General features: G+C 42.3%; 1 protein-coding gene and 1 pseudogene across 1 annotated transcript; one reads left to right on the top strand and one right to left on the bottom strand.

The window, feature by feature from the left end:
- Nucleotides 1–437: 437 nt before the first annotated feature.
- On the top strand, nucleotides 438–9,322 carry LOC125514318 (RabGAP/TBC domain-containing protein). The gene is made up of 15 exons (XM_048679631.2): nucleotides 438–757; nucleotides 1,051–1,209; nucleotides 1,559–1,625; nucleotides 1,724–1,831; nucleotides 2,050–2,134; nucleotides 2,603–2,657; nucleotides 3,007–3,408; nucleotides 3,913–3,972; nucleotides 4,952–5,050; nucleotides 5,128–5,238; nucleotides 5,696–5,767; nucleotides 5,872–5,988; nucleotides 6,687–6,836; nucleotides 7,400–7,500; nucleotides 8,822–9,322. The coding sequence occupies exons 1-15, from the start codon at nucleotides 515–517 to the stop codon at nucleotides 9,147–9,149; spliced, it is 2,157 nt and encodes a 718-aa protein (XP_048535588.2). The 5' UTR covers nucleotides 438–514; the 3' UTR covers nucleotides 9,150–9,322.
- A 151-nt stretch (nucleotides 9,323–9,473) lies between these two features.
- LOC125516856 (BTB/POZ and MATH domain-containing protein 1-like) lies at nucleotides 9,474–11,109 on the bottom strand (annotated as a pseudogene).
- Between the last annotated feature and the right edge of the window lie 15,097 nt (nucleotides 11,110–26,206).

Here is a 26,206-nt window from a genome sequence, read left to right as displayed (position 1 = left end):
CTGCGGGTCCTTGCTCACGCGGCTAAGGTGACGCTGATTTCTTTCCCTGCCTTTGTCTCTAAGGCACGACCGACCTGTTACTATTACCCAGAGTCGAGACCAAGCCTGGAGTAGCTAGCAAAAGCAACTTGGTTGCGGATGTGGTCGCTTTCCGTTGGCACCCGTACCGTATGCCACGTCACCCTTGTTTAGTCACCAGTGCAAATTACTACTACCATATCTGTCCACAAGATGCCCTCCGCCATACGTTGGAGAAAAAACGAAAGCATTTTTTGCACATGCACCTCCACCAAGCAACGCCAGCAGCGCTAAACAGTCAAGTCTCACCTGCCGTTCCGTCGCTCCTGTATTTTTCTCCAGCCCAAAAATGATTTGGCCTGGGATATTTATTTGTTTTGTTTATTTATTATCGCCGGGGAATTCTTTCGCCGCACTGCAACGCTCTCGCAAAGCAAAGAGAGAGGGCAACTGAGAGACGGGGGTCACGGGGCCAAGCACTCCAACGCAGCGCTATATGGTCGATCCCCATTATTGCGACTGGCAAAAACCCGAGCGAGATCAGCAGCAAACCCAATCCCAGCGACCGACTCCCCACCCCACCCCTCCCCTCCCTGGATCGATGCGCGGGGAAGCAGAGTCAGCAGCGCGGGGAGCAGGCGCCGCCGACGCGGGCCACCCGCGCTCGCCGGACCCGCACGACCTCTCCGACGACCCCGATTACGCCGACGCCGCCTCCGTCCCCGCCTCCATCCACGCGGTACCACTCGCCCTCCCGCGCCTCCCCCGTTTCCGCTTCCGCTTCCTTCCTAGCGCGGTTTGGGGTTCAGGGCCCGGCGCCGACGAGTCGATCGGTTGGTTAGGTCGCTCGCTCGCTCGCCGGTTTCGTGAGTCCGGAGGACGGGGTTCGGGGCTTGCTCTTGCCCTCTTCTCTTGTTTTAGCATCGGATAGATAGATAGATACTTCTGTTGTTCCACCGGCAATCGATTCTGCGTGTTTTCCCCTTTTTGGTTTAACTGGTTACTGACATGGTGTCGTTCTGGTGATCGAAGGCCATGCGGACCGACATGGCGGACATAGGGTCCGAGGAGACGGCGAGGATGGACGTGGTGTACGAGAAGGAGCGCGTCACCATCCACCCCACTCAGTATGGCTCCGGCCGGATCAGCGGCAAGCTGCGCCTCTACTTGCAGCTCGGCTCCCTCTTCCTGGTGAGCTATCCACATCACAACCAGCTAATATGAATGTGTGGTGGTTCGTACATGATAGTGCATGATTTAGGGGTAGAAATTGATATTAGAACTCATGCGCCAGAACCTTGTCACTTTTTAACTGCTGTGAGGAACCGTGTTATTACGCAGACTGCATGCCCATTGGCTTATATTGCACTCTTCTGCGGCCATTTATGTGACAATGATTGAGAGGATGTTACTTGCTGTTTTCCACTTCATAGTATTATCCTCTGTATACTGGATATTAGACTTGGATGAGTTATGGCTAGTTGCTACCTCAATACAGTTCTGCTTCTTCTGCTAATGCTTCGTCTGATATGTTTGACAGAGCTGGGAGCCAAACGAGGGAGTTAACAGTTTCTCAACCAGTTCAATCACTGCAGAAATAGAAAAATGTAGGAATCTATAGTTTGCGTCTTTGGTCGTACTAAATTTGGCAAGTGAAGCACAGCAGCGATGGTGCCTGACTCTTTACATATGTGGTTCTGTGCAGATAGAAATTTGTACACCATTCAGGCCTTGCCTCTAAGTGACGTGCGCTTCATCCGTAGGCACACCCCAACATTTGGATTGGAGTACATAATCATTGTTCTCTCATCAGGTGAAGTGTTTTTCTTGGTGTTCGTTCCTCTTATCTCGCAGCTGGTTTGAAACTCTGCTTGATTTTTATATCTTGGCGGTCGGATTTTTTCAGATATATTGTTCGCACCTAGCATTTCTGCTTCTGCCAGCTGACCCAATCATCATTAGATGAGCACACTGGCAGACAAATTTATGAGTGGGACCAGTCTTATTTATCTAGTCTGTCAACTTCTGCAGGCTTGGCTTTTCCTCCTTTCTATTTCTACAATGGCGGAATTCGTGAATTGTTCGCAACATTGAAACAGCATGTCTTTATTATCAGGTTTCCTTCTTTCGGCTCAGTGATCCTAAATATTTAATCATGTTTGTACATATTTTGTTTATTAATGCCTAACTTGTGCCTTCCTACAAATGGAACTTAAAGCAACTGACAAATGCCTTAACGGAAAGCGTCATGTATTAAGGCTATCAACTATATTCTCAACTACAATTTCTCGATGCATGTCTTGCTTTACTCCTGTTGTGTATGATAGCATCTTAGTGCCACATATTCTGAACTCAGGGAGATAACTCCGACTGTTGACCTTGCCATCTACTCTACTAGAGTTCGATTGTGAATCTTAACATCAATCCATCCTATTCGAAAGAAATTGAATGAAGCATCAAACTCTGACCACAAGATCTACATCCCCATGATTATGAAACCACATTTATAAATGCTATTTAACTTCTCTTTGTATCAAATGTCTTTCTTACCTGCTTGTGGTTACATGTTTTCTTTATGTTGTAGGTCGGATGATGATCCTAATGTATTTCTTGTCAACGACTTTGAAGATCCTCTTCAGGTTTGTTATACCGCTGTAGCTTCTTGAATCGAGCAAAACATTCTCAATTGATAATTTGGAATCTTGTTATTCTGTTGGTAGCTTACTCTGTCATAGTAAAAAGACGCAATGCCATCAATGGGATTCTTTTTAGTTCCTTGGCCCCCTTCTTTCTGTCCTGCAGCAACTGTTGACCTTGTGAATCTGTTAAGTTTGGGCTTTCTAGTATCATTGGTAAAAAATTCTTTTTCTGACCAAGGTGTTGACCAAATTGAACTTATAGTGATTACTGATTACTGATGCAGTATTTACGCTTGTTCCTTGTAGAAAGGCCATCATCCTTAATCCAACTCTTTTGATGCCTTTGTAGAAAAGCCTGTCATCTCTAGAGCTTCCAGGGGTTGCCACTGTGGCTAATGCCATGTCACGACAGAATTCCTTCAGCTTCACTGGTTCAGTTAGTGAAGTACGACATGGAGATGATGCCAAATATGGGGGGCCTTCAACCATGTCTGAATATGTCTCAAAGCAAAGGCGCAAATCGAGTGATCCAGGCCGAGACATTTCGTTTCAAGTTCTGGAGAAATTCTCACTGGTTACGAAGTTTGCGCGCGAGACAACATCAAGCCTCTTTCGTGAAAATCACAGTAGTGGTTCTCATGCTTATGGACGGCAAAAACAAGAATATGTTTTGGACAACAAAGCAAGTGACAAGTACGCAGATCAGCTAATAACACCGGATGATGCTTCTTTGCCCTCGGACTCGGTAGAGGTAACATATGTTACATGATGTATTGTCTTTGTATCCATTCAGGCACCACAACTTGCGGCACTGAAATACATCTTCTTGAAGTGTTGCTTACCAGATGTCTGGACACACATTTGAACTTTACTTCCTTTTTAGATTTAATTTTACTTATATATTTAAATCAAATTGGCAATAACTTCCGAAGCTTAAATTAGGATCATGGCCGCAGGCCACTTATACCGGGCGGATAATTGAAGCTGTGCTACTATTTTTTCTGACATTTGCTCAAATGTAATATCATAACCTGTCAATTCACCACCAGTGAACTTTATTAACTGTAGTTTCTGTAAATTAATGAACTCAAATTTGAAAACTTGATTTGAATTTTTTTCTAGAAAACAATGATCTGCTTAGTTTTATGTTCTGAATTGTGATGACATTGAAAGTTTGAACCTGCTTAACCTTCCATGGTTATGAACTGTGCATACTTCATTTTGTGTAACATCAGTTTCCTTACTCTTTTCGTAGTCTGACGAGTTACTGCTGGTGTGGGGAAAAAAGAGAGGCAACCCATTAAGTGTTGAAGAGGTAACAATTCTCGGATATTTGATGTATTTTTGTGAGCACTTTATGTCACCATCTATATATGTTTCCTTACAAAAATCCATGTTGCACTACACATATTCTGCTGTGAAGCAGTAGTAATTGTTGCTAGTTCCGTAACCGAGTTTGCGTAATACATCTCTTGTGAACGTTGTGTAACCAAACAATTGGGATGAGTCCGACATTTGATTTCTAGTGTGTTTATGATCATAAAATATTATGATCCTCAGGACAATCAAGTACAGTTCAATCGTGGGACTGAAAACAATAAAGTTGGACGTACACACTTCCCAGATTTGCCTGGTCTCTCGCTCAGACTCTAGGAACAATCATGTTCAATTTTGGTTTATGACCTGGATTTTAAGGAAGCTTTAGGTTAGGGACAAGGGTGCACCCAGGAACGGACCAAGGGAGGGGCCAAGTGGGCTGCTGACCGGTCACAGGGTGCTGGACTACTCAGATTCAGAATTTTTTGTCTTCAGTACAACATGTTCCCTTGGTTACTTGGGCTGGACCGTCTAGCACCGGTCCTAGGCCCGCCCCTGCTAATGGAGGTGTCCCATAAGTTCAAAACCTTACTCTTCCTGGCTGGCCTACTAACCTTTGTATTAGATACTGAAACCTTTGGTATGAACAACACCGTTTCTGAAGGTTAGATAGTTTGCAGGCCATTACCTGTTTCCTCCAGTCCAAACCTGTAGTTATCCACTTATCCTTGGTAATGCCACAACCTAAGCTGCACCATGCTGAACACTTTACAAGGATTGCTTTACCAAAAGCTAGTCTGATATTTTTTTTCAGTCACCAGGAGCCGTGTGAATTTATACTGAACATCATGTTCCTAGTTTCATGGATCTTTATCACCGACCATCTGGCACTTATTTCTGTATTGATCATGCTATGTCAGTACTTCTCTGTTTCATCTGAATCCTTACTATTTTTGGGAATAAATATCTTTGGACAGTGGAGATCTTTCTTAGATCCTGAAGGTAGAATTATGGATTCAAAGGCACTGAGGAAGAAGATTTTCTATGGGGGAGTCGATCATGTTCTGAGAAAAGAGGTGTTGTACTTAACTCTGTGTGTCATAATTACTCAGCAAGGCAATCTTATCCATATATACTGATATTCAACATGCAGGTCTGGAAATTCTTGTTGGGTTATCATGAATATGATTCAACACAAGCTGAGAGGGAATACCTTGCTGCCATGAAACGAGAAGAATATGAAGCCATAAAATCCCAGTGGAAGGTTAGTCAAGGTTCACAAGTTTAATTTTCTGCAATTCAGTGTGCCCGAAGCTGCTCCTTTCCTGCATAAATTATGAATGCTGGTCATGACATATCCCCTTGCACAGTTGCACTATATAGATATAGTTAATTTTTTTAACTCTGAATTTGGCTTATGAGGAAGATAAACACATATTGTTCTCTTAGGCTTATGGTCTGCGAGGCATTTCTGGTTTTGACGAGTAGGAGAATGGTCGCACATTAATGTTTGGACACAGTTTCTGGGTGTGATTACATTGGCTGATATTTATGTTAAGCATACTGTTGCTTGCATAAATAGCAACCCATTCAAAGTATTGTTAGATCACATCCAGCTGTTTTAATTCTTATCATATTCATTGCTTTCAGATCAGGAGATACACCGATCTCCATTTTAAATAAATAATTGTGATTATTCTTATACCATGTGGCATTTGCAGAGTATCTCAACCACACAAGCTAAAAGGTTCACCAAGTTTAGGGAAAGAAAAGGTCTTATTGACAAAGACGTGGTATGGATAAGTTTCCTCTTATCCTTTCTACCATCTCCTTGTATATAATTCTGTACTACTGTACTATTTTCGCTTACATTTTGACGTTTTTTTTTGGTATGAAGGTGAGAACAGACAGATCTGTTCCTTACTATGAAGGAGATGACAATCCAAATGTTGTAGTTCTACGTGACATCTTGGTGACATATTCCTTCTATAATTTTGACCTGGGTTATTGTCAAGTAAGTGTGCTTTACATATAGCCCTGCATCTGCAATTCCCGCCATGTAATGAAACTGTGTGGCATTTAACTGAAACAAGCTGTCCACTAGCTGTCTTCGACTACTTATTTTGTTTCCTTCTTTTGGTCTTAATGCTTGAAGATGCTTCATTCTCATGCTTGTTTAAGACAATAGCATCATAGATAGATGTTGAATTTACTTATCACCTGGCATGCATTCATTCTCAGTTTTAGATCTAATACAACACTCAGGAGAGTTAGGTGTGCCATCCTAGACATTATTTCGCTGTGTTGACACACAGAGCGGCTTCATGTTGGTACATTAGCTGTTTGATGATCGATAATCCCTCCATTTCTAAATATAAGTCTTTTTAGAGATTTCAATGTGGATTAGGTACGGATGTATATAGACACAGTTTAGAGTGAGATTCACGCATTTCGCTGCGTATATAGTACATATTGAAATCGTCTAAAAAGACTTATATTTAGGAACGGAGGGAGTACTTGGTACTGTATACCAACCCAGTAAATCTTTATGTTATTAACTTGTAAATCTATGCAACTTTATTAACTGATTATTTGGGATACAAAGTTGAACTTCAAACCTTACATAAACTTATTTTTCTTTATGATGACCATAAAGTTTTGTCTACAGTTTTGTTGGAACGATACCATATTCATATATGATCTGTCCTCCAGGGAATGAGTGATTTCTTGGCACCTATACTTTATGTCATGGAGGATGAGTCCGAAGCATTTTGGTGCTTTGCTTCTTTGATGGAACGACTAGGAGGCAATTTTAATCGTGATCAGAATGGCATGCATGCTCAACTACTTGGATTATCCAAGGTATATATGGACTATTGATTATCATGTTGCTCCTTTTCCAATCTAGCTGTACGCGGTAGATATTCTTGTTAGAGGTCAATATTATATCTATTAGAATAGTTTTGTTGGTGTATCTAATGCAAATCAAGGAAAACATTTTCACTTTGGGCATACTTATGGTTTGTGTTAATTAATACTTATATGATTCCCTCGGTTTCTTTGACAAATGGCAATGCACTCATATCCTTTGAAGCCTTTAAATATCTTTAACTTTTTAAGATGCTGAATTATAATGTATTATTTTTATAGCTATGCATCAATCCCATGGTTACTACTCTCTCCGTTCCAAAATAGATGACCCAACTTTGTACTAATTTTAGTACAAAGTTAATATAAAGTTGAGTCATCTATTTTGGAACGGAGGGAGTATCTTCTAATCCCAACTATGCTATGGCTATTCATTTCAAGTCTTTGATGAATGCTGTTCAGCTTAGTCTCATAGTAATTGGTTCCATCCATTTCTTACCTTTTTAATCTAATATAAATACAACATACTGAGTTTGTATATATTTTTCCTACCTCAGCTGGTGGAGCTTCTCGATCCTTCATTGCATAACTATTTTAGGCAGAACGACTGTCTAAACTACTTCTTCTGTTTCCGCTGGGTTCTTATACAATTCAAAAGGTAAATTCTTCATTTTAAAGTTGCAGCGTTTGCATCTTACTGACTTGTAATTCTTGGAGAGAGCCATTGTTATACAGTTGTAACTCATTAATTTTACTGAAATCTAGATATGCAGAAAATGAGTGTTCTTCAGTAGCCAAATTAAGGGAATCATAAGGTTTAGAAGTTATCCAGAAAGTGAAAGCACACGTAGCTTTTAAGTTAGGATGCACGTGGTCCGTTTCAGCACTCTGGACTTCCTCTTAACTTTTGGTAGCAAATGGCTCCGTAACATGGGAGGGCGTGAGATGGCGAATTCGCTGATGTATTTGAGCCCATTTCCATTCGACGTTTTGATGTGCACCCAAACAACCGAATTGGTAGCTGGGAATACCAAATCCCAATCTGGGAGTCCATTACAGACATCCAAACATAGCCTTTACAGTTTTGAGCAGGCCAAGTGGATCAGCAAACCTGGCAAACTGAACTGCCCCATCTGCATCCATATTTCTAACAAGGCCAAATTTCACCTAGTATTACTGGCCAGAAGCATTCTTAGTAGTTAATATTTCGTGCAAGCAGCTGGGATTACTGTATCATAGTGCCCTGCTGTTGCAACTTACATTTGGCACAGCTTTATTGGTTGTACCGCAAGTAGGCTGGCGCCTTCTTGGTAGTCTACCAGCTCTCATTCCCAGCAAAACATTTACCAGTGGCATCAATCATGTACAAAGGACACAAAAAGAGGAGTAATCAGCTGTGACAGAAAAAACCGAATCTATCAATCATGATAGTTACTTTTTGAGTTTGATAACTTAATTTGGTTTTAAACCTAGGTTTTTGCTGGTGAGTAGGCCCTACCTAAGTCCAGACCTAGTTTAGTCGACTTGGCAGTCGGGGTATGTCTGGTTCTTTTCTTTAACAAAATGTTAGCAGAATTAATGGTAAGAGATCTGGAGTTAAAGGGAAGAGATGCAGAGTAAGGAAAGAGATGCCCATGCAGGGAGAGCAAAATTAGTTCTCTTTTAGCAAAGACCTAACGAACCAAAAGATGCCTATAAATCAGTGTGCCTGATTTATGTCTGGCTACCACTGTGAAGTTATTTTTTAGTCTATACCAGTGGTTACTGGCCTGGTATGGCAAACACAAACTGTTTTCACCATTACCAGTTTCATGCCATTTTAAAAATATTTTGATTGACAGAGATAAATTGTACAGAAATGCATTTATTCAGTGAGCTCTGAAGCATTTATTTGAAAAGAAAGAAAACACAGTTAGCAGTTAGTCTCTCTCTCTCTCTCTCTTAAGTTCCAAGTCACACCAAATTCTTATGGATTGCAGGGAGTTCAGTTTTGATCAGATCATGCTCTTGTGGGAAGTTTTGTGGACTCACTATTTTTCAGAACACTTTCACCTGTACTTGTGCGTCGGTATCTTGAAAAGGTACCGCCTGCGGATAATTGGGGAAGGGATGGACTTCGACACCCTTCTCAAGTTCATCAATGAGCTAAGTGGTCAAATCAATATTGATCGGGCTATTCAGGACGCCGAGGCATTGTGTAGCATTGCAGGTGAGGCCGGGGCCGATTGCATTCCACCTGGAACTCCGCCTTCTATGCCCATTGAGACCGATGGTGGTCTGTACGTGCAAGAAGATGATGTCTTGTGAGACGGATGGTGGTCTGTACTTGCAAGAAGATGATGTCTTGTGAGATAGTAGCGTAATGACACTTTACAGAACCTTTGGAAGAACTATGAGATGTTATTGTTGTATATATGTACCTTGACTCTTGCTTTTTCTTACTGGAGATGGATCTTGTATGAGACTTTTTTTTTGCTTCACTGCCTATTTCTCTCACCTAAATCTTCAGTGCTGATCAACTGGCAGGCTCCAGAGTCCAGAGTCTGATCACCATTCATGTGGCCCTGCCTATATGGCTTTTCAAGATAAATTTAAACTGAAGATAGCATCTGGGCTATCTCATTCTATTGCTCATTTCAGCTTGACTGAGAACTATGGAACTGAAACATCAAATATTTAAGCCAAAATGATTGTCGGCATGGAAGAATTGTTGCGAACCGAATTTATTGTGAACAAGCCAATATCCATTAGCTATACAGCTAACCAAGGATGAGCACACTAAATTTTGCGAGACTCAGTTGCCCTTTCAAAAACATCTGCTATGATAGCAGGGAAAGATCTTTTGATGTGAGCATACCCTTCGCTTGCCACCACATCGGCTATTCTATCTGGAGAAGTGAGAAACTCAAGGCAAGCATTTTTTAGGTGGTTGCAATGATAATGGTCACGAGAGCTAAAGTAGTACTCCCTTCATTCCATAATGTTGTGCATATAGATTTTTTGATAAGCCAAATTTTGCAAACTTAAACTGAACTTATCAAATATATATCTACAATATCAAATATATACAAACATGAAACTACGTCTTATGGTGAATCTAAGGATATTTGTTTGGCGTTCTAGATGTAAATATCTGTCTTCACAAACTTGGTCAAAGTTTGTTAGGTTTGACTTTTCAAAAATAAATAAATCTATACACATTACATTATGGAATAGAGGGAGTAGTAACATTTCGAACATTAAGATTCTTGCAAAGGATGCTCTCACATATCACCTTTATCCTCTTCATGGCATACCTGTTCTTAGTCATGACCAAGTGCTTGACCATTTCTTCACCATCATCTCCATCAGATGTCCCGATGGAAGGCAATGAATCCATGTAGATGAAGTGAAGCAATGCACTGAAAATAGCAGGTTGCATATCTTCTATGGTTATGGTACGCCTTGTCCCGTCGCCCATCGACCCAAAGAGATCCGCTTCGAAGACAGGCGACCACATCGCAAGTACAATCTTGTGTGTAGGAAAACTCCCCCTTCTAACCTTGAATGTGACATCTGTTCCTTCCCCTTCCTTAAGCAGTTCTTTGAGATTATCCGGCAGGTCCGAGGGAGGCACTTGGATGTTAAAGGGCGGCACAGTTATTGCCGCCAGAACTGTGACATCACATTCAATCACAGGGTTGTTATCCTGCAAATACTCCGATGGTTGCAGGAAGTGCCCACATAGGTTGGCGAATGAGAGCAGAACACTATCGACATCTTCTGGGAGAGCACCACCAACGGCGACAACTTGCTGGTCTGGTCAACGAGCCTGACCTCGAAGGATGCCCTCGCCTGGTCGCAAGCTCCACAGAAAGGGACATGTAGTCCTCATTAGGGTAGTACTTGATGCGCCAGAAGTAGACGTCGACATCGAAGGCGGCAGACAAAAAGTACTTCCAACGCCGAGGCCCCTTTGAAGGCTATAGCCGGAGATCTTGAACGTGAGCTTGCTTCGGACTCCAGATGGGGTGCACAAAGACCCCGACGCCTCCATTCTGGGCCTCTAAGGTTTCTCCTTGATTGGATCTTGTGCAAATAAATTCATGGGGGAGGGTTTTTAGATGGGGAGAAGTGATCTCAAGCCATAAGAGTAGGAGAGGTAGGTGCTGATTCGTTTGGCGAGGAGTTGATGGTAACACCTGCGCTCCTGAGCAAAGAGGCGCGGTTGCGCACGCCTGCGCTCCCGAGCAAAGAGGCGCGGTTGCGCTACTCGGCAGGGAAAGGAGGCACAACGATGGAGTATACCTACCATGGTCCAACCCCACCCCTATTTATGGATTTCGAGTACCAACGGTCGATTCACGGTCAAAACACGCTTCATCCATGAATAAATGTTACATGTTATGCCAAAACATGCTTTAAATGTGAATCAATGTTATCCCAAAGTGGACTTTACTCCCAACGGTCAGATTCACGGTCGAAATAGGCTTTAATCCCAACGGTCAGATTCAAGGTCAAACGCGCCTTAGCCATGAATCAATGTTACGTGTTATCCCAAAACGCGTTTTAGGGGCGAATCAATGTTATCCCAAAATGAACTTTACTCCCAACGGTTAGACTCGTGGCCAAAACACGCTTTAGCCATGAATTTAATGTTACTCCCTCCCTCTATCTATATATATATGGCCTAATGTGTTTTTCAAGGCTAACTTTGACCATATGTTAGAGCAATAATACATGGCATGCAAGTTACACACATCATACCATCAAATTCATTCGTGAAAGAAGCTTTCAATGATATAATTTTCACATTATACATCTCATATAGTACTATTAATCTTATCAATATTCAAAGTCAGTCTCAGAAAACGCATTAGGCATATATATATGGATGGAGGGTGTATGTGTTATCCCAAAATGTGCTTTAGCCATGAATAAATGTTATCCCCAAATATGTTGGCAAATGTAGTAGAAAACAAAAAATTCCACGCGTACGCATACCCAAGATCAATATGAAGATGTATGATGCGTTGGGATCACGATCGTTACCGTCACCAAGTTGCAGCGGAAGAAGAACGTGTCGATGTAGATCGTACTTGGAGTCTCTCGAACTATCGATGAACGATCCCGCGAACTGCCCACGACCTCTCTACTTGGTTTCAAGCATGCAACCTTCAGGATCCGGCAGCGCTTTGCCATCCAGAGCTAATCATTGCCGGAGAATTAGAGGGGGGAGATTAGAACCACACGGGGCTTCTAATTATGAGGAAAAGAGAATTAGCCTAGCTCTAATTAGTCAACTAGGACCAACTAGAACTAGAAGAACTAGAGGAGGCTCCAAAACTTGTGTATTCAGAAGAGCATCAAACCTCAAGTATATATAGGATAGAGGGGAGAGGGAGGGCTGCCACTAAGGGGGAAAGTTTCCCCCTTGGTGCGCCGGCCAGGGGGAGGAGGAGTCTGACTCCTCCCCTCCCAATTCGGCCTCCTTCCTTATAGGAAGGGGCGCCTTCCTTCTTGGCCTTTTAAAGCCCATTGATATTAAATTAAATATAAAATAGTTTTAAATACTTTTAGATCATTATATTACCTGATATTCACCGAAACCCTTCCGGTGACCCCAATACGGTTTCGGTTCCTCTCAAAACTATTCCAAATATTAATGAAACAATTTCACAAATATATTCTCATCACTCCCGTCCTACTAACACTCAATAGATTGTAATTGCCTTAAGCTTGTGACCCCGTAGGCTCGCTAACTCATAGATATGAATGAAATTGTTCGTTCAATAACCGATAGCGGGACCGTGGATGTCCATATCGATCCCTATGAGAACACGAATGATATTTGAGTGAAACTTTGGTTATCATGTGATGTCCCCTTTGCTTTGTGATATTTCACAAAACCCGGGATTCATCGGTATCCTCCTGAGTCATCACCATGCTCACTATACCGAAATCCTTGTTACCGGTTTTGTTCTTCTTTCTCGTTATTGTGTTCCAACATCCCCGTGATGTAGTGATGTCTACTATGCAAACTTTCTTCTTGTAGACTCGTGTTGAGCCTCCAAGCGTAGAGTTTTGTAGGACAGTAGCAATTTTCCCTCAAGTGGATGACCTAAGGTTTATCAATCCGTGGGAGGCGTAGGATGAAGATGCTCTCTCTCAAACAACCCTGCAACCAAATAACAAAGAGTCTCTTGTGTCCCCAACACACCCAATACAATGGTAAATTGTATAGGTGCACTGGTTCGGCGAAGAGATGGCGATACAAGTGTAATATGGATAGCGGACATAGGTTTTTGTAATCTGAAAATATAAAAACAGCAAGGTAACTAGTAACAAAAGTGAGCAAAAATGGTATTGCAAGGCTTGAAATCAAGGCCTAGGGTTCATACTTTCACTAGTGCAAAATCTCTCAACAATGATAACATAATTGGATCATATAACAATCCCTCAACGTGCAACAAAGAATCACTCCCAAGTTTCTATCGGAGAATGTAGGACAAAAACATGCATCAACCCCTATGCATAGATTACCCCAATGTCACCTCGGGAATTCGTGAGTTGAGTGCCAAAACATACATCAAGTGAATCAATAGAACATCCCATTGTCACCACATATATCCCATCGCAAGACATACATCAAGTGTTCTCAAATCCAATACTCAATCCAACATAACAAAACCTCAAAGAGCAAGACTCAATTCAGCACAAGAAGGTAGAGGGGGAAGAACACCATAAGATCCAACTATAGTAACAAAGCTCGCGGTACATCGAGATCGTGCCACATCAAGAACACGAGAGAGAGAGATCAAACACATAGCTACTGGTACACACCCTCGGCCCCGAGGGTGAACTACTCCCTCCTCATCATGGAGACCGCCGGGATGATGAAGATGGCCTCCGGTGATGGTTTCCCCCTCCGGAAGGGTGCCGGAACGGGCTCCCGATTGGTTTTACGTGGCTACAGAGGCTTGCGGCGGCGGAACTTCCGATCTAGGGTTCTTTTCAGGGGTTTCCGTATTTATAAAAAATTTCGGCGTTGGATACATGTCAGGGGGGTGCCCGAGGGGCCCACAAGGGCGTTCCCTAGAGGCTTGTGGCCTCCTAGGGACTCTTCTGGCCCAGCTCCAGTGCTTCGGGGGTCTCTTTTGGTCCAAAAAAATCATCGGAAATTTTCAACCCATTCCGAGAACTTTTATTTCTGCATAAAAAACAACACCATAGTAGTTTTGTTGAAAACAACGTCAGTTCGGGTTAGTTCTAATCAAATCATACCAAAACCATATAAAATTGTTGTAAACATGGCATGAATACTTCATAAATTATAGATATGTTGGAGACATATCATGTAGTCACCTGTGTCTGGCTAGATGATGATGGATGGTGTCACACGAGAGGGCCATAAGAATATTTCTCCATCATCGGAGGAGCAAATTCCACTCTCGAGCTATCCGACCACTTATCAAACTTTCTGATGAACCCGTAAGTTGTCATTATAATCACAGTGTTACAGGTGACGTTCGAGCAACCCCAAAGCCCAACGTTTGGCAATAAGTGAGCGCGATACTCTCTATGGTCTAAGGAGCAAAATCACATGTTAACACTCCATGTTATTACAACTGATTACATACAATATTAACTCAAGTCATAACAAACTAGATCGGGTCGATTCAATATGACCGTTCTTCTAACGTCATAATCTCAATGTTGTTTTAGGAAAAACTTGACGATATCCTAAGATCCGGAAAACATGATCCCCAAAAACACTTGAGCTACTCCTAGAGGCAAGACTATGAACCTTTTATTTAACCATTTATCATTCCACACGTGCATATGGGTTTTCCAGTGAATCGCATATTCCAGGATCATAGCAGTTATAGCATAGAATATAAACTCTATAATCATGAATATGGAAATATAATAATACAAATATTATTGCCTCTAGGACATATTTCCAACAGTCTCCCACTTGCACTAGAGTCAATAATCTAGTTTACATAGTCTCTTTAACACCTCTAGATATCTAGTGTTGCTCATGTTTTGCTCGTGGTAAAGCCTTCGTCATTGGATCTGACACATTCAAATCCATGTGAAACTTGAGAATCTTCACATAGCCCTTCTCAACCTATTGTCGGACAATGTGATACTTGTGTTCAATGTTTCTGGTCTTCTCCACTATTGTCACAATAGAGAGCCATTGGATTCATCACACTTGGGACTACACCAACCTCTTCAAGAATCTTCTTGATCCAGAATGCCTCCTTTGAAGCTTCTGAAGCTGCAATATACTCTGCTTCTGTTGTAGGATCCGCAACAGTGTTTTGTTTGTAACTCTTCCAAACAACCGCACCACCATTAAGCGTGAAAACATAACCTAATTGAGATCCATAGTCATCTATATCAGTCATGAAGCTAGCATCGGTGTAACCATTTACACCGAGTTCTTCATCTCCTCCATAAACAAGGAGCATGTACTTTGTTTTCCTAAGGTACTTAAGAATATTTTTAACTGCTATCTAGTGAGCCACTCCTAGATCACTCTGGTATCTGCTACTAAAACTTAGCGCATAAGAAACATCTGGTCTTGTACATATCATAGCATACATGATGGAGCCAATAACAGAGGCATATGGTACTCCACTCATTTGCACTCGCTCATCAACTGTCTTGTGGTGTATTTTTATCTAGTGGTATGAAGTAACCTACTATTTATCTAGTGATTCTGGAAGTACCACTAGATAAAGAGTTCATCAACTGAGCACGAATCTGGAAGCATGCAAAGGCTCCTCCGCGATGTCCTCCGTCGGTTGCTGATGACGGTGGGTGCGGACCCTGTTGGGAACGTAGTAATTTCAAAAAAATTCCTACGCACACGCAAGATCATGGTGATGCATAGCAACGAGAGGGGAGAGTGTTGTCTACGTACCCTCGTAGACCAAAAGCGGAAGCGTTAGCACAACGCGGTTGATGTAGTTGTACGTCTTCATGATCCGACCGATCAAGTACCGAACGTACGACACCTCCGAGTTCAGCACACGTTTAGCCCGATGACGTCCCTTGAACTCCGATCCAGCCGAGTGTTGAGGGAGAGTTTCGTCAGCACGACGGTGTGGTGACGATGTTGATGTTCTACCGACGCAGGGCTTTGCCTAAGCACCGTTACAGTAATATCGAGGTGGACTATGGTGGAGGGGGGCACCGCACATGGCTAACGGATCAAACGATCAATTGTTGTGTCTATGGGGTGCCCCCTGCCCCCGTATATAAGGAGCAAGTAAGGATGTCAATTTTACCCATGGACATGGATACCCATGGATATCCGACCCGAATGGATAGGGTTTGGATATGCTTTTGTGCCCATGGATAGCGTCCAAACCCGACCCGATTGCTCATGGTAAGGCATGGATCTAAACTTGTACCCATGGGTATACCCAAACTCGACCAGATAGTATGATTTATTGGGCCAAAATCTGCTATCCTTACCCCACAGTCACATGTCCCACTGCAATTTTCCACTTTGTTATCTAAAACATACAAAAAATTGCATGATCCCCGACGTAACTTCTATTAGTTGACATTCAATTCCCACCATAACATACTTCAACGACCCTTCCCTTATTTTTATCTCCTCATTAAATGACTCGTCATTCTCATCTTTTAGAAAAATACTAAGTGATATTAGGTTGTTAGTGGACGTTGATTTGCCATAAGTTGATGTTTACCATAAGTGAAGTATAGCCCGCCACAAGGTGAAGAATGGAAGAGCTTATGTTAACATTATGCTATGTCTTATTTATATGTCTTCAGAGGACCCAACGGATATCCAATGGGTATGGATATCCATCGGGTTTGGACATGGACACAATTTTTCACCCATGGATTTTTTCACGGGCGGCCAAAGACTGTCTTCATGGATATGGATATGGATTTGATATTGTTCAACCCGATCCAAATCCGACCCATTGCCATCCTTAGGAGCAAAGGGGGTGCGGCCGACCAGGGAGAGGGAGCGCCAGGAGGAGTCCTACTCCCACCGGGAGTAGGACTCCCCCCTTTCCTAGTTGGAATAGGATTCAGGAGAAGGAAAGAGAGAGAAGAAGGAAAGAGGGGGCCGCCCCCTTGCCCTAAACCAATTCGGTTTGGGCCTTGGGGGGGCACACTCCCCTTGCTTCCCTATATTTCCACTAAGGCCCATATAGGCCCATTAAGCTCCCGGAGGGTTCCGGTAACCTCCCGGTACTCCGGTAAAATCCCGATTTCACCCGGAACACTTCCGACATCCAAACATAGGCTTCCAATATATCAATCTTCATGTCTCGACCATTTCGAGACTCCCCGTCATGTCCTTGATCACATCCGGGACTCCAAACAACCTTCAGTACATCAAAACATATAAACTCATAATATAACCGTCATCGTAACATTAAGCATGCGGACCCTACGGGTTCGAGAACTATGTAGACATGACCGAGACACGTCTCCGGTCAATAACCAATAGCGGAACCTGGATGCTCATATTGGCTCCCACATATTCTACGAAGATCTTTACTGGTCAAACCGCACAACAACATACGTTGTTCCCTTTGTCATCGGTATGTTACTTGCCCGAGATTCGATCGTCGGTATCTCAATACCTATTTCAATCCCGTTACTGGCAAGTCTCTTTACTCGTTCCGTAATATATCATCCCGCAACTAACTCATTAGCTGCAATGCTTGCAAGGCTTATAGTGATGTGCATTACCGAGTGGGCCCAGAGATACCTCTCCGACAATCGGAGTGACAAATCCTAATCTTGAAATACGCCAACCCAACAAGTACCTTCGGAGACACCTATAGAGCACCTTTATAATCACCCAATTATGTTGTGATGTTTGGTGGCACACAAAGTGTTCCTCCGGTAAACGGGAGTTGCATAATCTCATAGTCATAGGAACATGTATAAGTCATGAAGAAAGCAATAGCAACAAACTAAACGATCAAGTGCTAAGCTAACGGAATGGGTCAAGTCAATCACATCATTCTCCTAATGATGTGATCCTGTTAATCAAATGACAACTCATGTCTATGGTTAGGAAACATAACCATCTTTGATCAACGAGCTAGTCAAGTAGAGGCATACTAGTGACACTCTGTTTGTCTATGTATTCACACATGTATTATGTTTCCGGTTAATACAATTCTAGTATGAATAATAAACATTTATCATGATATAAGGAAATAAATAATAACTTTATTATTGCCTCTAGGGCATATTTCCTTCAGTCTCCCACTTGCACTAGAGTCAATAATCTAGTTCACATCGCCATGTGATTTAATACCAATAGTTCACATCACCATGTGATTAACACCCATAGTTCACATCGACATGTGACCTACACCCAAAGGGTTTACTAGAGTCAATAATCTAGTTCACATTGTTATGTGATTAACACCCAAAGAGTACTAAGGTGTGATCATGTTTTGCTTGTGAGAGAAGTTTAGACAACGGGTCTACCACATTCAGATCCGTATGTATTTTGCAAATTTCTATGTCAACAATGCTCTGCACGGAGCTACTCTAGCTAATTGCTCCCACTTTCAATAATTATCCAGATTGAGACTTTGAGTCATCTGGATCAGTGTCAAAACTTGCATCGATGTAACCCTTTACGACAAACCTTTTGTCACCTCCATAATCGAGAAACATATCCTTACTCCACTAAGGATAATTTTGACCAATGTCTAGTGATCTACTCCTAGATCACTATTGTACTCCCTTGCCAAACTTAGGGCAGGGTATACAATAGGTCTTGTACACAGCATGGCATACTTTATAGAACCTATGGCTGAGGCATAGGGAATGACTTTCATTCTCTCTCTATCTTCTGCCGTGGTCGGGTTCTGAGTCTTACTCAACTTCACACCTTGTAACACAGGCAAGAACTCCTTCTTTGACTGTTCCATTTTGAACTACTTCAAAATCTTGTCAAGGTATGTACTCATTGAAAAACTCATCAAGCGTCTTGATCTATTTCTATAGATCTTGATGCTCAATATGTAAGCAGATTTACCGAGGTCTTTCTTTGAAAAAACTCCTTTCAAACACTCCTTTATGCTTTGCAGGATAATTCTACATTATCTCCAATCAACAATATGTCATTCACATATACTTATCAGAAATGCTGTAGTGCTCCCACTCACTTTCTTGTAAATACAGGCTTCACCGCAAGTCTGTATAAAACTATATGCTTTGATCAAATTATCAAAGCGTATATTCCAACTCCGAGATGCTTGCACCGGTCCATAGATGGATCGCTGGAGCTTGCATATTTTGTTAGCACCTTTAGGATTGACAAAACCTTCTGGTTGCATCATATACAACTCCACTTAAATAAATCCATTAAGGAAGGTAGTTTTGTTTTTCCATTTGCCAGATTTCATAAAATGCGGCAATTGCTAACATGATTCAGACAGATTTAAGCATAGATATGAGTGAGAAACTCTCATCGTAGTCAACACCTTGAACTTGTCGAAAAACCTTTTGCGACAATTCTAGCTTTGTAGATAGTAACACTACTATCAGCGTCCGTCTTCCTCTTGAAGATCCATTTATTCTTAATGGCTCGCCGATCATTGGGCAAGTCAATCAAAGTCCATACTTTGTTCTCATACATGGATCTCATCTCAGATTTCATGGCCTCAAGCCATTTCGCAGAATCTGGGCTCATCATCGCTTCATCATAGTTCGTAGGTTCGTCATGGTCAATTAACATGACCTCCAGAACAGGATTACCGCACCACTCTGGTGCAAATCTCACTATGGTTTACCTACGATGTTTCGGTAGTAACTTGATCTGAAGTTGCATGATCATCATCATTAGCTTCCTTACTAATTGGTGTAGTAGTCACAGGAACAGATTTCTATGATGAACTACTTTCCAATAAGGGAGCAGGTACAGTTACCTCATCAAGTTCTACTTTCCTCCCACTCACTTCTTTCGAGAGAAACTCCTTATCTAGAAAGGATCCATTCTCAGCAACGAATGTCTTGCCTTCGGATCTGTGATAGAAGGTGTACCCAACTGTTTCCTTTGGGTATCCTATGAAGACAGATTTCTCCGATTTGGGTTTGAACTTATCAGGATGAAACTTTTTCTTATAAGCATCGTAACCCCAAACTTTAAGAAATGACAACTTTGGTTTCTTGCCAAACCACAGTTCATACGATGTCGTCTCAACGGATCTAGATGGTTCCCTTTTTAACGTGAATGCAGCTGTCTCTAATGCATAACCCCAAAAATATAGTGGTTTAATCGGTAAGAAACATCATAGATTGCACTATATCCAATAATAGTACGATTATGATGTTCAGACACACCATTATGCTGTGGTGTTCTAGGTGGCGTGAGTAGTGAAACTATTTCACATTGTTTTAACTGAAGGCCAAACTCGTAACTCAAATATTTTACTTCTGCGATCATATCGTAGAAACTTTTATTTTTGTTACGATGATTCTCCACTTCACTCTAAAATTCTTTGAACTTTTCAAATGTTTCAGACTTGTGTTTCATCAAGTAGATATACTCATATCTGCTCAAATCATCTATGAAGATCAGAAAATAATGATACCTGTCGCGAGCCTCAATATTCATCGAACCACATACATCAGTATGTACGATTTCCAACAAATCTTTTCCTCGCTCCATTGTTTCGGGGAACGGAGTCTTAGTCATCTTGCCCATGAGGCATGGTTCGCAAGCATCAACTGATTCATAATCAAGTGATTCCAAAAGCCCATCAGCATGGATTTTCTTCATGCGCTTTACACCAATATGACCTAAACGGAATTGCCACAAATAAGTTGCACTATCATTATTAAATTTGCATCTTTTGGCTTCAATATTATGAAAATGTGTATCACCACGATCGAGATCCAACAAACCATTTTCATTGGGTGTATGACCATAGAAGGTTTTATTCATGTAAACAGAACAACAATTATTCTCTAACTTACATGAATAACCGTATTGCAATAAACATGATCCAATCATATTCATGCTCAACACAAACACTAAATAACATTTATTTTAGGTTTAACACTAATCCCGAAAGTATAGGGAGTGTGCGATGATGATCATATCAATCTTGGAACCATTTTGAATACACATCGTCACTTCACCCTTAACTAGTCTCTGTTCATTCTGCAACTCCCGTTTTGAGTTACTATTCTTAGCAACTGAACTAGTATGAAATACTGAGGGGTTGCTATAAACACTAGTAAAGTACACATCAATAACTCGTATATCAAATATACCTATGTTCACTTTGCCATCCTTCTTATCCGCCAATTACTTGGGGTAGTTCCGATTCCAGTGACCAGTCCCTTTGAAGCACTCAGTTTTAGGCTTAGGTCTAGACTTGGGTTTTTCACTTGAGCAGCAACTTGCTTGCCGTTCTGCTTGAAGTTCCCCTTTCTTCCCTTTGTCCCTTTACTTGAAACTAGTGGTTTTGTTTACCATCAACACTTGATGCTTTTCTTGATTTCTACCTTCGTCGATTTCAGCATCACGAAGAGCTTGGGAATCGTTTCCGTTATCCCTTGCATATTATAGTTCATCATGAAGTTCTACTAACTTGGTGATGGTGACTAGAGAATTCTGTCAATCACTATTTTATCTGGAAGATTAACTCCCACTTGATTCAAGCGATTGTAGTACCCAGACAATCTGAGCACATGCTCACTGCTTGAGCTATTCTCCTCCATCTTTTAGCTATAGAACTTGTTGGAGACTTCATATCCCTCAACTTGGGTATTTGCTTGAAATATTAACTTCAACTCCTGGAACATCTCATATGTTCCATGACGTTCAAAACATCTTTGAAGTCCCGATTCTAAGCCGTTAAGAATGATGCACTAAACTATCAAGTAGTCATCATATTGAGCTAGCCAAACGTTCAAAACGTATGCATCTGCTCCTGCAATAGGTCTGTCACCTAGCGGTGCATCAAGGACATAATTCTTCTGTGCAGCAATGAGGATAATCCTCAGATCATGGATCCAATCCACATCATTGCTACTAACATTTTTCAACTTAGTTTTCTCTAGGAACATATAAAAATTAAACGGGGAGCAACATCGCGAGCTATTGATCTACAACATAGATATGCTAATACTACTAGGACTAAGTTCATGATAAATTAAAGTTCAATTAATCATATTACTTAAGAACTCCCACTTAGATAGACATCCCTCTAATCATCTAAGTGATCACGTGATCCAAATCAACTAAACCATAACCGATCATCATGTGAAATGGAGTAGCTTTCAATGGTGAACATCATTATGTTGATCATATCTACTATATGATTCACGCTCGACCTTTCGGTCTCAGTGTTCCGAGGCCATATCTGCATATGCTAGGCTCGTCAAGTTTAACCTGAGTATTCTGCGTGTGCAAAACTGGCTTGCACCCGTTGTAGATGGACGTAGAGCTTATCACACCCGATCATCACGTGGTGTCTGGGCACGACGAACTTTGGCAACGGTGCATACTCAGGGAGAACACTTTTATCTTGAAATTTAGTGAGAGATCATCTTATAATGCTACCATCAATCAAAGCAAGATAAGATGCATACAAGATAAACATCACATGCAATCGATATAAGTGATATGATATGGCCATCATCTTCTTGTGCTTGTGATCTCCATCTCCGAAGCATCGTCATGATCACCATCGTCACCGCCGCGCCACCTTGATCTCCATCGTATCATCGTTGTCGTATCGCCAACTTATGCTTCTACGACTATCGCTACCGCTTAGTGATAAAGTGAAGCATTACAGGGCGTTTGCATTGCATACAATAAAGTGACAACCATATGGCTCCTGCCAGTTGCCGATAACTCGGAAACAAAACATGATCATCTCATACAATAAAATTTAGCATCATGCCTTGACCATATCACATCACAACATGCCCTGCATAAACAAGTTAGACGTCCTCTACTTTGTTGTTGCAAGTTTTACGTGGCTGCTACGGGCTGAGCAAGAACTGTTCTTACCTATGCATCAAAACCACAACGATAGTTTGTCAAGTTGGTGTTGTTTTAACCTTCGCAAGGACCGGACATAGCCACACTCGGTTCAACTAAAGTTGGAGAAACTGACACCCGCTAGTCACCTGTGTGCATAGCGCGGCGGTAAAACCAGTCTCGCGTAAGCGTACGCGTAATGTCGGTCCAGGACGCTTCATCCAACAATACCGCCGAACCAAAGTGTGACATGCTGGTAAGAAGTATGACTTATATCGCCCACAACTCACTTGTGTTCTACTCGTGCATATTACATCAACGCATAAAACCTGGCTCGGATGCCACTGTTGGGAACGTAGTAATTTCAAAAAAAATCCTATGCACACGCAAGATCATTGTGATGCATAGCAACGAGAGGGGAGAGTGTTGTCTACGTACCCTCGTAGACCGAAAGCGGAAGCGTTAGCACAACGCGGTTGATGTAGTCGTACGTCTTCACGATCCGACCGATCAAGTACCGAACGTACGGCACTTCTGAGTTCAGCACATGTTCAGCCCGATGACGTCCCTCGAACTCCGATCCAACCGAGTGTTGAGGGAGAGTTTCGTCAGCACGACGGTGTGGTGACGATGTTGATGTTCTACCGACGCAGGGCTTCGCCTAAGCACCGTTATAGTATTATCGAGGTGGACTATGGTGGAGGGGGGCACCTTACACGGCTAAAGGATCAAACGATCAATTGTTGTGTCTATGGGGTGCCCCCTGCCCCCGTATATAAAGGAGCAAGGGGGGTGCGGCCGGCCAGGGAGAGGGCGTGCCAGGAGGAGTCGTACTCCCACCGGGAGTAGGACTCCCCCTTTCCTAGTTGGAATAGGATTCGGGAGAAGGAAAGAGAGAGGAGAAGAAGGAAAGAGGGGGCCGCCCCCCTTGCCCTAAACCAATTCGGTTTGGGCCTTGGGGGGGGGCGCCCCACACTCCCCTTGCTTCCCTCTATTTCCACTAAGGCCCATATAGGCCCATTAAGCTCCCGGGGGGTTCCGGTAACCTCCCGGTACGCCGGTAAAATCCTGATTTCACCCGGAACACTTCCGACATCCAAACATAGGCTTCCAATATATCAATCTTCATGTCTCGACCATTTAGAGACTCCTTGTCATGTCCTTGATCACATCCGGGACTCCGAACAACCTTCGGTACATCAAAACATATAAACTCATAATATAACCGTCATCGTAACGTTAAGCGTGCGGACCCTACGGGTTCGAGAACTATGTAGACATGACCGAGACACGTCTCCGGTCAATAACCAATAGCGGAACCTGGATGCTCATATTGACTCCCACATATTCTACGAAGATCTTTATCGGTCAAACCGCACAACAACATACGTTGTTCCCTTTGTCATCGGTATGTTACTTGCCCGAGATTCGATCGTCGGTATCTCAATACCTATTTCAATCTCGTTACCGGCAAGTCACTTTACTCGTTCCATAATACATCATCCCGCAACTAACTCATTAGCTGCAATGCTTGTAAGGCTTATAGTGATGTGCATTACCGAGTGGGCCCAGAGATACCTCTCCGACAATCGGAGTAACAAATCCTAATCTCGAAATAGGCCAACCCAACAAGTACCTTAGGAGACACCTGTAGAGCACCTTTATAATCACCCAATTATGTTGTGACATTTGGTGGCACACAAAGTGTTCCTCCGGTAAACGGGAGTTGCATAATCTCATAGTCATAGGAACATGTATAAGTCATGAAGAAAGCAATAGCAACAAACTAAACGATCAAGTGCTAAGCTAACGGAATGGGTCTACTCAATCACATCATTCTCCTAATGATGTGATCCCGTTAATCAAATGACAACTCATGTCTATGGTTAGGAAAAATAACCATCTTTGATCAACGAGCTAGTCAAGTAGAGGCATACTAGTGACACTCTATTTGTCTATGTATTCACACATGTATTATGTTTCCGGTTAATACAATTCTAGCATGAATAATAAACATTTATCATGATATAAGGAAATAAATAATAACTTTATTATTGCCTCTAGGGCATATTTGCTTTAGACCCTAGGCGCCTCCATCGCAAGAATACGAAGGCGCTCCGCCGCAAGAACGCGAAGACGCTCCCGCTCGGGATCGAAGAGCCAGAGCACTTTACGAGGCAGAAGGAGAGCCAAGGCCCACACGTCATGGCATGCGCCGTCCAGGCGGCCCCTCAAAGGTCTTGTTAGACAACCACACTCATCATAACTGACCTCCAAATCCATGCAAATTCATGCATGTCCAACATACACCTGAATATCAGAAGAGAATAGAGTAGTACGACAATTCAAACATAGTTCACGCATGAAATACATAGCTCAAACATAAAATTTATTTGGAGTGCAGAGTTCAAATATTAAACTTCTTGGTTTTAATTGTGGGTTCACATTGCTCCATAAGATCATTGAGTAACTACACGTGCACCTGTTCACCTCAAAGATTCCGATGCATACGCAAAAAAAATCATAATCATACCCGCATCTTGATCCGGGATGTGGTCTTGTTCTCCGGGCTTCTCGAATCATGGGTTCGGGATACCCTTTCATCCTCGTCCCCAACAATCATATTATGCAAAATGACACAACATGTCATCAGCTGCAACAAAATCTTTGATTCCCACATCATTGCAAATCCATGTACAAATTTCCCGATGAGCTTGGAGCACTTCGAATTCCCTCTCCACATCCTTCCTAGCTAATTCTTGCATTGTTGCAAAGTTGTTTTTTTATTGCCATGAGAATCAAAATATGGTCTTCACAAATGCCGCCCACTGAGGATAGATACCATTTGCAAGGCAGTACCCCATGTTGTTGCCGTGCTCATTGGCAGTGTAGTTGCATGTTGGCGCTTCCCCATTGCAAAGTCTCTTGAACACGGGAGATCACTAGAGCACATTGATGTAGTTGTGAGAACCAGACACATGCCAAAGAAAGCATGCCAAATCCGCAAGTCCTTTGATGCCACTTCTTTAAGTATGATGGTTGCCTGTTTGGTGTGACCTTGGTGCATCCCGTGCAAACCTTTGGGACAGTTCTTCCATTGCCAATGCATGCAACCATTGAACCGAGCATACCTGAAAAGCCTCTTGCTGCTCCAATAGCCATCAACTTTTCTGTATCTTGCACATTTGGTTCTCTCAGATACTCTGCTCCAAACACCTACACCACGACGTGGGACAATCTCACAGTCGTCTTCAGGCATGTGCTCTCCCGCATCCAGACCATCTCACCAACGGCATTGACGGTGGTACCTAGTGCAAGCATCCTCATAGAAGATGGGCACTTCTGCTTAGAAGAGAATGAGAGT

The sequence above is a fragment of the Triticum urartu genome, chromosome 6A, assembly GCF_056163025.1.
Source record: "Triticum urartu cultivar PI428250 chromosome 6A, HENAU_Tu73, whole genome shotgun sequence".
Classification (NCBI taxonomy): domain Eukaryota; kingdom Viridiplantae; phylum Streptophyta; class Magnoliopsida; order Poales; family Poaceae; genus Triticum; species Triticum urartu.
This window is presented reverse-complemented; position numbering and strand designations above follow the sequence as displayed.

Coding starts and splice junctions, on each gene's coding strand:
- LOC125514318 (XM_048679631.2), top strand. CDS start 515: ATGGTCGATCCCCATTATTGCGACTGGCAAAAACCCGAGCGAGATCAG. Junction 2,658..3,006: donor ACTTTGAAGATCCTCTTCAG/GTTTGTTATACC, acceptor ATGCCTTTGTAG/AAAAGCCTGTCATCTCTAGA. Junction 5,239..5,695: donor CCATAAAATCCCAGTGGAAG/GTTAGTCAAGGT, acceptor TGGCATTTGCAG/AGTATCTCAACCACACAAGC.